The sequence below is a fragment of the Mustela nigripes genome, chromosome 1, assembly GCF_022355385.1.
Source record: "Mustela nigripes isolate SB6536 chromosome 1, MUSNIG.SB6536, whole genome shotgun sequence".
NCBI lineage: Eukaryota > Metazoa > Chordata > Mammalia > Carnivora > Mustelidae > Mustela > Mustela nigripes.
The window spans coordinates 19,078,377-19,090,454 of NC_081557.1; the positions used below are offsets into that span (position 1 = coordinate 19,078,377).

At 44.4% G+C, this 12,078-nt stretch overlaps 1 protein-coding gene across 11 annotated transcripts in view; it reads right to left on the reverse strand.

The window, feature by feature from the left end:
* Positions 1 to 12,078, reverse strand: part of CD44 (CD44 molecule (Indian blood group)) — an 84,881-nt gene that overhangs the window by 36,356 nt on the left and 36,447 nt on the right. For all 11 annotated transcript variants that reach the window (XM_059405802.1, XM_059405792.1, XM_059405811.1 and 8 more), the window contains exons 3-5: positions 9,858 to 9,991; positions 4,822 to 4,890; positions 1,497 to 1,727 (exon numbers count right to left, since the gene is read on the reverse strand). In XM_059405802.1, the coding sequence (XP_059261785.1) occupies positions 1,497 to 1,727; positions 4,822 to 4,890; positions 9,858 to 9,991 (434 nt within the window). The remainder of the gene's footprint in view (positions 1 to 1,496; positions 1,728 to 4,821; positions 4,891 to 9,857; positions 9,992 to 12,078) is intronic.

Here is a 12,078-nt window from a genome sequence, read left to right on the forward strand (position 1 = left end):
GAACTAGTACTTTGGAATAGACTTGATCTTCCTCTTGCTGAGACCACTAATTGTTATGTTTGCCAACATCTGACAAAATTGCATGCTCTGATGATAGGAGCCTTCTGCATGGTTACTTTAACTGGGCGGGGAGCTCAGGGGCAGCCAGCCCTCAGCAACAGGGCCTACTGGGTTTACAGAAGTTCCTTTCCAGAAAGGTTGTCTGTGGGACAATAGGAAATGAGGTGACCCAATCTCCAGAGAGCCAGTAGTCTGGGAAGGCATCAGCCATTTGAGAACGTCTGCTTCCTGAAAATGTTTCAAAGGATCTGCAGAGAACGACCAGACTTCAGGCCCATTGGTACTGCTTCCCCACCCTTAGCAAGCTGCTCGTAAAAATTTAAAACACTGTTGAGCAAGTAGCCTTTGGCTAAATCATAGTGCTCTGAAGGTCGCCCTGAGTTCTGGGTGACAAGGCACAGAAAAAGGCCCTACCGGGCGCATTCCCAAACCAGTGAATGTCGGCCACACCCTTGGGAGAGTAGAGTCCTGCCCCAAAAGAGCAAGAGCCTGGACAAAAGAAAATCCACACCATAAGAGGAAAGCTGCCCAACACGCTGATGCCCTACTTCAGTTCGAATAATCCTCCACAGAAGGAATGCAGCCAATCTGGAAACCCGTTTTAAACCACAGGGAAAAAGCCAAGTGAAAAGCAAAGAAGGAGGCCAGAGGGAGATGCAAACACTTTCCAAGGACAGTGGAGCACGAAGGGCAAAACCCCAAAGAAATCGAATGCAATGTTGCCATATTTCCACTCTCGCAGTCCCCAAGTAATGAATTATCCATGTTACCAAGCAAGTATTAACAGCTTTCCCCTAGAGGCTTCAAGGAGACAACTTTTAAGTAGGTTGAGTGTGATCAGGTAACTCCTTTAGATATGCTTCCTTAGACTGAAACCAAAGGAATTGTTTAGTAAATCATGGATGAATAGGACAGAATATCGCACCGTCAATAATACCGCATAAATCAAGTTAAAACATAAAAATGTAGAGTTAAGATGAAGAAAGCAAATGGGAGGGTATGCATCTGTTAGGATCCCAACTTTATGAGAACAATCTTATCCAAAGGTGGAAAAGAACAAGAAGGAAACATGTAAAAGTAAAAACAGCTTCTGTAGCATGCTTGAATTGTCACCACATCCCTGGGACAAAAGAACAAGAAAGTCTTCTAAAGAATCTTCCAGTATGGTGCTTCTTACCCTGAGGTAAGCAAAACAGAGGAGTAGATGGAAACAAAACAAAACAAAGCAAAACAAACAAACAAAAAAACCACTGTAGACAGCAGGCAATGACTACAGGGCACTGGTTACCATAATATCCCTCTTCCCCAAATAGTGTCCCCAACTTCTAGAGACAGGAGACAATCAACACACAAGGGAATGCTGATCACCCAGGAAGCTCAGAGACGGTTTTGTAAACAAATCACCATGGGAAAGTACAGTGATTCATTCTCCTTACTGGTAATGGGGGTATTCTCTGGGTTGTCAGACACCCCGGTACTGTCTTGGTCCTGGGTCGGGTACACAGTTGGAAGGAGGGTGTGGAAGACGTAGCCTCCCGAAGTGCTCCTCTCGCTGGAGGAGCCACTGCTCACGTCATCGTCAGCGGGGGTGCTGGGGTTGATGTCTTCAGGGTTCGTTCTGTATTCCCCCGTCTGGCTGTAGCGGGTGCCATCACGGTTGACAATGGCTGGGGGAAAGAGAAGGCACTTTCAGAACTTGGCAGCTGACGTTTGCTGAGTATAGGAAAGACTGTGGGTTATCACATAAGACAGGGACTTCAAAGCTATTTTTCTTCATTATCAAGCAAAACAACACCTAACTATGTATCTAAGTGGCGGGGGGGGGGGGCAGGGAGCAGGGGATGCTCTAAGAAAGTCTATCCTCCCCTGCCTACCTGCACCCGCTGGAAATGGGGAGGGAGCATGAGGGTGTGTTTGGAAGTCCCCATGTTTGAATCCCAGCTATGTGTGCCCTTAGACAAAGCTGGTACTGAGCTTCGGTTTTGTCATTGGTAAAATGAGGATGCTACTCCCTTTTGCTCAGAGCCCTATATGATACGTGGTATGTGAAGTGCTTAGCACAGGATCCTATATTGAGTTGGTCTCAATAAACGATAGTTCTCCCACTGGTTCCTTTTCTCCCTTCCAAGTACATATAAAATCTGTTGCTGTTAATTCCATCTACTTCCAGAAAGGATTGGAAGTAGGACATGAAGAGGTTAGCAGTCTCAACAAGAAATATATATTTGCACATCCATGAAGAAAGAGGCTTTTCTTCTAAGGAGCAAATTTTGTCAGTCTACGTGAACCCCTACTCTGGCTAAGAAATCAGCATGCCTAAATGATGACTGAGCCTCCGCCCATCCTCTGTGAGATTCGGTCTTGAAATTAAGAGGCACGGAGGTATATAAAGATCAGAATCTTTGATTTAAACAAGGAAATGTCTAGAATGGACAGGTGAAGGAAAAGCAAAGCAGATTCATTCTTTGCTCCTCCCTGAGAGGATGTGCTGCCTTCCAGTCTGGGCCACTCACTATACAAGTGTGCATTTAGCTAAAATTATCCTCTGCTATATTGCACTGGACTAAATGTTCCTTTTGTTTACCTATCTGGCTTGCCCAAGTAGAACTATTAGTAATACATACATTAGAAAATATTGCAAGAGTGCCTATGTGGCTCAGTCAGTTTTGGCTCAGATCATGATCTCAGGGTCATGAGATCGAGCCCCACGTGGGCTCTGTGCTCAGTGGCGGGGGTTAGGGGGTTCTGCTTGAGACTCTTTCCCTCTGTCCCTCCCATTGCTTACTCTCTTTCTCTCTCTCAAATAAATAAATAAATCTTAAAAAAAAATTGCAAAGTCTCAAAACATCCTGATAATCTCTCCAGATGTAGATCTGATTTAAAGAGAGAAGGGGGTTGGGGTAAATTGGAAGGGGAGGTGAATCATGAGAGACTATGGACTCTGAAAAACAATCTAAGGGGTTTGAAGTGGCAGGGGGGGTGGGAGGTGAGGGTACCAGGTGGTGGGTATTATAGAGGGCACGGATTGCATGGAGCACTGGGTGTGGTGAAAAAATAATGATACTGTTATGTTGAAAATAAATAAATGAAAAAAATATATATATATGACCAAATTTGTACAGATCTGTACTTTGAAAGGTATTGGTGAGGACCAAGGAAATGGGAAGTTATTGAACATGACTATGGTCCTGACATGCATTGGACATACTATTTTTCTTCATTTTCATTTCACAGGTTTTCCATTATCCAGATGAGAAAACTGAGGCTCAGAGAGACAAAGTCACTCTTTTGAGATCACCCAGGTGGCAAGGGACTAGGATTCAAACCAAGCCTGACTGAGACAGCATATCTGAACTTGTGAGCCTCCCTTTCCATGAGGCACAGGTCGGGGACAATTTTTGGCCTAACACTATGGGGCTGGATTTGCGTGGCCAGGATGATTCTCATCCTTCTGTTGCCTGCCACCTCTGTTCCCTTGCATAGTAAGGGGTCTGTCTTTAGGAGGCAGAAGTCAAGCCTCCTCAACATTATGATACTTCTCAAAAAAGGTGAGGTTCAGAGGCCATAAGATCAGGGTTAATAAGTTGACCTCTTTGAAAATTTTGGTTGAGGGGCACCTGGGTGGCTCAGTGGGTTAAGCCACTGCCTTCGGCTCAGGTCATGATCTCAGAGTCCTGGGATTGAGTCCCGCATCGGGCTCTCTGCTCAGCAGGGAGCCTGCTTCCCTCTCTCTCTCTGTCTGCCTCTCCGTCTACTTGTGATCTCTCTCTATCAAATAAATAAATAAAATCTTTATAAAAAAAAAAAAAAAAAACAAGAGTGAAAATTTTTGTTGAGATTTTTGTTCTCATATAGTGCCAGACGCCTACATCTTGGGATCATCAAGATGATTTCAGGTGGACGCGGTATAAGTAATGTTGAAATTAGAATTAGAATTAGAATTAAATTAGAATTAGAATTAAAATAGAATTCTCTTCCAGGACACAAATAATCAAACAGAAAATTTAGGGGGCTGGAATGCATCTCCCCCTCACCCTTATTAATCCCTCTCCATGAGGGAGAACATGGCTCAGACTCAGAACCTTCCAGCAGCTAGAGTTTAAGAAGACTATTTAATTTGTCCTACATGTAAGTGTATTTTTAAGGATACCCTCTGCTTATGACTGGGGGTTTTGTTCTCCATTTGTAGGGGATTGTTGGTTTATTTTATTTTGTTTTGTTTTTTGAAGATTTATTTATTTGAGAGAGAGAGAGAGAGAGCATGAGCAATAGGGGCAGAGAAGGAGGGAGAATCCCAAGCAGACTCTCCGGTGATCATGGAGCCTGACATAGGGCTCGATCCCACAACCCTGAGATCACGACCTGAGCTGAAATCAAGAGTCACTCAACCAACTGTGCCACCCAGGCACTGCTGCAGGCTTTTTTTTTTTTTTTTTTTTTAAATAAACTTATTTAAAGCGGAAAAGAATAGGCCAATTAAGTGAAAAATATCAAGTAAATGATTGTGCTGTGTACACAGAGGTGCCCAAAAAGATGAAAGAGGTTTTCAAATGACTGCAGTTTGAGGAACAATGTGTTGTGGTCAACGGAATAGCAGTTTCAAGCCACTGCAGGAAAAGGGGAAGGGACAGGGAATCACACCCAATGTCCCTCGCCTGGGGGAAATGACTGCTCTTCTACTCAAGTATGAAACACAGAAAGTACACCTGATTCCCTTCCCAAGAATGGGAACACCCCACTGAAGTCAGAAGAGATACGTACTTATGGTAATTGGTCCTTCAAAGGCATTGGGCAGGTGTGTGACCGATGTACAATCTTCTTCGGGTGGAGCTGTGGAGCAGCAAAGAGAAAAACCATGAGAACTTTAAAAACATAGGAGCAAAACTGATGTCCACTTGTATTAGTCAGCATGGGGTTTTATTAAAGCTCTATTTGGTAACTAGACCTTGTATTGAGATCTAGACACTCAGAGAGCTTTCAACTGGCTTTGCTGTTGCAGGGAGAATGGATCCATTTGTGGATAACTTTTATACCGTGTGTGTGCGTGTATGTGCATGCACTCCTGTGTCTCTGCGCAAGATGGCAACTTATTTCTTAGACTGATTTCTCTTATTGTTGCTTCTTGTCAAAGAGGAAGGGAGAAAGGGATGGATGAATGAATGGATGAATGGATGGATGGATGGATGGATGGATGGATCGAGGCAGGTCGGCAGACGGCTATCACAAGGAAGGCTGTTACCACAAGCATTTTAGGTGTTCTGCCATAAATCGCGAGGTCCTCATAACATTGGACAGAAACATCAGTTCAACAAAACAGGGCTTTGTTGCTTCCCAGGTCCCAGAAGCATCTTTCCTACAGGTAAAGGGCATGTCCCTTGACCTGCCTATTTCTTTGACTCATTGTGAAAACAACCGGCAGCTTTATTTATTCACCTGGAGAAAACCAGGTCTTAAGAAAAGCCATTCTTGCAAAGGCTAAGTAAAAGACATCCCAGAAGAGAGTCTCAGAGAAAGTCACCTCCTCAGTAAGTCCTCTCCTCACCAACCAATCTCAACCAGCCCCTTACCAATCCCCCACACATATCACCATCACATCTTTGCTTACAGTTCTCCTTCTGACTTACTGCTACCTCACACTATCTTGTTCATTTTACATGATGGCTGTTCATGGCATCTCTCAACCCTTAACCCCTGCTACCCAACCCCCTCACCTCCAAAGAGCTATAGAAGTTGAGTAGCGATGAATAGTGACCTTATTCATCTTGGCCAGAACATTTATGTGTGATGGGGTCAGAAAAACACTCGACAAATATTTGTCGAATGAATGAAAGAGGAAGTTCCGATATGATTCCCACAGGCCCATGCTTCCAGGAAACATACCTATGATGTTAACCACCTCCCCAAAATGGTCTACAGTGATGAATAGGTCAAGAAATGTTTAGATGAACCATGAATGGAAATGCCATAAGAAATTCTGTTTTAAAAAGTTTAAGATATATCAGTTCATTTATTCATTTTAAGCATTACTCATGAGACAGATTTTTTAAAAAGGAGCAAAAAAGATGAACATGTTCCTGTTTCTACTTTTAAGGAATTCACAAGGTCATGGATGACAATAACAATTAATATTTCTTTAGATTTTTACAGTTTTCAAAAAGTGTTCCCAATAATTTCCTCATTTGAAAAGCAGGGTAGATAGCCTGCCTCCCTGGGAGATCGTGAAGAGTATCTATACTGTCTGCTTGGTAACACCACCAGAAACCCGCCTGATCCATGAAAAGCTTCCGATACTTTATGTTGCACAGGCCCCAAAACAGGCCTTGGATTATGACTTCTTCGTGGCAGGGGTGGAACCACTTTCCCTGAATTCAGGCAACAGTAGTGCCCTGGGAAGAAATTTCTAAGGGTTAGGTTGTAATAGAATGGGATACAATGTAAAAACACTAAGACAGTTTTGGAAATCATTAGAGCCTTTGTTCAAATGGACCTTCTTCATGCTCCAGTTCCCCTTAACTTTTAAAAAGAACACCAAACCTGGCAAGAACAATATGATGAATGGTGACCCAATTGTGCAATTAATATATTCAGGCTCCCATGTCAGACAGCAGGGCCTCACTGACAATCTTTTATTTTAATGATTTAATGTTTAATGAACACAGCACTGCTGGGAGCATAGGGCCTGGTGAGCTTTTCCTGAGCCTAAGGAATTGTTAGAAAGCCTCTGAGGTGGGCTTCCTAGTGGGCTGCACCTCTAAATTGTAACTCCATTGCCCCAAAATAGCCAGGAGCAATGTTAATTACTCAGTCTAGCCAGTGACTCTGTGCCAGATAGAAAGACATCTTCCTCAATGCCTGTGTATTCTAGGTATCCAATAAATATTTGTCGAGTAAATGAGCAAATGAGTAGACAAATGAATGTAACATCTTCTCCTAAATTCCACCTTCAAAAAAGAATGAGGCATTTTACTGGAGGCAAACTCCAAAAATGAACTAATTCAAGCCAGTTCTCTGGGCTCTTAACACAGAAGTCACCAGGCTCGTGCTGGGCCTGAGACATGAGGCAATCAAAATAAAAATCATGGGGCCTTTCCAGGGTCTGCCTTATTTTCATCTATAAGCCACCTGTTACTGCTGAAACTGTAAGCATATGGAACCTATCTGCTAAGATTGTGCTGGCTTTGGTCCCTGTAGACCAAAAGGATTTGGAGGGGGTCACATCATTGGGTCTTGACCACCTGCCTGCAACTCTCAGTTGGATCTTTCCGATGGGATGCTCTGCCTGGAACAGAAGGTTATCCAGATCCATAGTTTGCTTAGCACCTCTCTCATCACCAAGACATTCAGAATTTATTTATCCTTAGATAAACACTCTTCTCCAGCTTCTTTATTCTTTTGTTTCATCATTTCAATGAGATTACCTCCCAAGACAAGAAATATGGCCACTGGTTCTTTCTCACCCTACTTCCCCAGCAGAGCCCTGACTGCATATAATTGATCCAAAAGTACTCTTTTTAAGACTTAAAGAAAAACTTATAAAAGCAGTTTATCTCCATTAAGTAAACTTGAATAAAAGAAAAGGTAAAAATCTTCTCCTTAAACTACTTTAAGCCATTTGGGTATGAACACACCCCCCCCAGAAATTCTCCAGCTTTTCAGCTGCTTTAACACCTCCCCGCAAAGAAGAGGAAAGTTAATCAGGAGGATTCACTTCCTTCTCTGAGGCTAGACCCGACCCTGCAGGGACAACTAAGAGGTAGGGAGACAAGTCTCAGTAGTAACTTGTCCACATGGTTGCCATTCCCGGTAAAACGGTGGGAGCTTCTAGTTTTTGGAGTTAAAGTTCTTTCCAGGAAGTGATACTAACTTTTAAAAGAGGGGAGACAATGTGGATTCACAACAACATAATTTATTGTATCCATGCCCTCAGCAAGATTCAGTGGGGGAAGAAAGGGGTAGTACCCAGACAATCTCAAGTGTGCGTCCCACACTAGCCCAGTCTCATGAGACCAGCCCCTTCCTCTAAAACACAAAGACTTCCCAAATACCCCCTCTGACCTCTGGCACTAAGATAAGCTATTGAAACCACATGCTGCTCTATGTCTACTTCTCCTTTATTTGCATGTGGTCTTCCTCAATATCGTGTCCTTAGAACAGACATTCTGGGTATATGGGTATGGGAACTGGATGGGGGCCATGTACCATTTTGCCTCATGGGGATTCTCCTCTTTTTGGCTAAATTCCATTTGCATTCCTTGCTCATATACCAGGGACTAAGAAATAATCTATAGTTTTCTTCTCTTTGTTGTGAGCTTCCCCCCAGAGGTTTAGGGACTTGCCTATATTTGACATAATGTATTGGCTTCAAAACACACCATTTCAACTATCAACCCTGAAACTTTCTCTTTCTCCTCATCTCTAGATTTCTCTTCCAACTTCCTACTTCCACCCCTACTTCTCATGCCACAGTGGGTGGCCGGCATAGCCGAAAGCTACTGACGTAATCTCGCAATTACTTTGATGCCTCCACTTGCACTGAAAACCCCGTGCAGATTTCATACTCTCCCACATGTGATATCTGTGTTTTTCTCATGCAAACAATGCCTTAAGTCATCACTGAATAACATCTGTGTTGGTCTCATACAACATTCTTTAACCACCTTTCAGCTAATTTAATACCCTCCTTCCCATCTCTAAGGAAAAGAGATATGCCAGGAAGACGTGTCCAATTTACCTTGTGGTTCCATCTTCCCTTCACACAATCTCAGACCTTCCTGAGGAACAGAAGCCCCAGTTTGAGAAGGAAGTAGTCAAACAACATTTGATTGTTGGCATTCAAAAGCCTGACATTTGTGTGTCTGACCCTTCTCAAGAGACCCTGAAGATACACAACGTGGAGAATTCTTGAATTCTGCTGGAGCCTGAATTAGACTAATAAACATGAGTTTCTAGGGCAGTGGTTGGAAACAAGTCCTCTGACAGGCAGAGGGGCCTGGCCTGCAGCCAAGCACACACATTTTAACTTGGTTTTCTTGTTCTCTGGTTGTCAAGGCTCTCAATTGTTGGGAAAGGAAACTCAAGAAGGTCAAAGGCCTACTGTATATCCTCCCAGCTTTCTCTCCAGGCCCAACATAGAATAAATACTTCTAAGCCAAGCCACTTGGCTTGTACCCCAATACCATCATTAGGTTCATGTCACTTCCTGATTCAAAACCCTGCAGTGACTTCCCATCCCACTGAGAATAAAATCCACACTCTCTACCATGGCCTACAAGGCCCTATGGGACCCGGGTCCTGCTCACGTCTCTGACGTCGTCATTCCTCGGCATTCCCCCTTCTGATCACTGGGCTTTATCCACCCTGGCCTCCTCGGTGTCCTCAGAATAAGTCGCAGTGCTCCTCCATGCCTGGCTTGGCACTGCTGTCCTCTCTGCCCATGGCTGTTCTCCCTGACACCGGTTGGGGCTCTGTCTCAAATGGACCTGCTCACAGGCAGCCTCGCCGGCCACCTTCTCAGAGAAAAGCTTCCCTAGCGCTCAGAAGCTTCTTCTTTGGCTTTCTTTTTTATAGCACTCATCACTTTCTGACTTCATATGAGGTATTGACTCTTTCTTTCCTGTTGGCCTCCCTGCCTTGCAAGTAAGCACTCCGGAGAGAGGAAGCCTGTCTCTGCTGCAGCTGTGGAGATATTCAGTGAGCATCTGTTATGTGAATGGAAGCTGCATGACTCCCTACTTAAGCCAAGACTGATGCATGTCCAAGGCCACCCCAGATGCAAAGACCATCCCCTTGGAACCAACCTGAAGCATTGAAGCAGTACGTGTCATACTGGGAGGTGTTGGATGTGAGGATGTACACCCCTGTGTTGTTGGCCGCACAGATGGAGTTAGGGTGGATACGGGGGATCACCACATGCCCTTCTATGAACCCGTACCTGCAAAATGAAAGCGAGAGGTTATCGCCCTGTGAGGCTGTGATGGGGACTGTGTGACATGCCATCAGATGACATCTCACATAGCACCCGGGGTCATTGGTTCACCTCTGGGGATGATACAGGTTTGAACAACTCGTTACATGAAATCCAGAAATAAGAGCTGAGAGAGAGAAGGAAAGGGATCAACACTGAGGGTGGCAAGGTGATTTTATTTAGAGCTCTGTAAAGAGCTTTAAAAGAAAAAAAAAATTCATGGAAGAAAAAACTGGCTTTTTAAAAATAAAAAAGTTTTATTTAAATAATCTCTATACCCAGCGTGAGGCTCAAACTTACAACCCCGAGATCAAGAGTCGCACACTCTACTGACCGAGGCAGCCAGGTGCTCCAGGAGAAGAAAACTGGTTTCAAATAAATTATGTGGGCAGCAGTGTCAAGTCAGTTTGAACATGTGGAGGGAAGCCTGAGTCACTGAGGTGAGATCCACTCTGGCTCTCTATCACCTTCACATTTTCCAGAAAATACATCAGACGACCAGTTCCCATAAGCTAGGGCTAGGTGGCTCTTCCTTTCAGTCCACACAGGTCTGACCTGCCTATTTCCCATCCTCTACTCTTCCTTTTTTGTGTCACCTTTCCCTGTGATTCCCTCTCTCCTGACTCCATTACTATAAACACGAAGCCTTGTTTATATGCTAGAAACACAGTATATTTTCTTCATGAGCATCGCAGGCATAATTTCATTACCAGTGGAAGTAAATTGACTGTCATTAAAATGGGAGTAATAGTGATTAAGTAAGTAGATAGCGGTGCCTCATTTAGCTCAGGAATTTTCCAGAGGCAGCTCAGTCGGCGAAGTGTGTAAGCCCCCTCTGCCCTCACCAAGATGTTTCTGGGAGCATGATGGAGCCTGAGGCCCTGTGGGATACAACAGAGAGTGCCCAACCTCTTCAGTCCGCATCTCGGAAGCTAAGTACTCACTCACTGCACCATGTCTCCTGAATATAAAATGCCTCCAAAAATAAGATATGTGCGGTGAAGGGGTTGGTGGCAGGGGTACGGTAGAGAGGAGCAAGCTAAAGTTTGTTTAGAGGACCAGCAAGTTTCTGAAAATGCAATGCTGGCTAAAATGCATGGCGGAGAGCCTTTTTAATCTTTGCTACCAGAGGTAACAGTTCACAGTTCATCATCCTGCAAGACCCACGGAAATGGCTGTGAGTTTGAAATTTCTAAGCACAGGGAACTCATCAGGTCTGTGTCGCAACTGTAGCTCCCATGACTAATTCCTCCTCTGAAAGGACAGACTGGTTTCTCCAAAGACTCCTTAATTTGGTGGGGAGAGAGAGAGAGCAATTAAATGTTAATAAGTTTCCATCTATCTGGGAAATGCTACTAATCAGGGTGGGGCAGACAGAAGAGAGTGGCTGCTAGGGTTTTCCTGGGGCCTACAAGCCTCAGCCACCTGTCTTCTGGCAGAGATCTGATTCACAGCCGCCTGAGTGAAATTATGGAAATGCGTTTTGCAACACTTAACGCCCGCTATGGGTGGAACGATAGATTTCTTTGGCACCATTTTTCTTTTTCTTTCTTTCTTTCTTCTTTTTTTTTTTAATGGCAACACTCTTTGGTGAGCCTACTCCCTACCCCGCCTGCATCACACTGGGAGATCTGTGTCACACTGACATTCTAGAATCTACATTCCCTTTTTAAGTTATGCCCAAGTTGTTGCCACCATGAGCCAACTGCCGCTTGTCGATGTCCCACCACACGTGAGTTGGGATATTAAAATTTATATATGTGTATATACTGCCCCAGCAAGTTGCTGTTCACAGGGAGGAAGGAAACGCTGAGCAAATCCACGCATCATGCTTCTGTCTCCTCCTCGCCCTCAGACCCTCGGGAGGGTCATGAAATTCTTGCCCTGGGCTCAGATGAAGCGGGATTAGCCTCTGGACCCCTCCTGGTGCAAGCGACATGGCCCTGGGGGAGCTCTGGCATGTCTGCAAGCTTCAGTTGCTTCATCCATGAAGTGCAGAAATCAGATCAATGCCAGGTGCGTCCAAGGATAGAGGGGACGTGGGCAAGTGGACA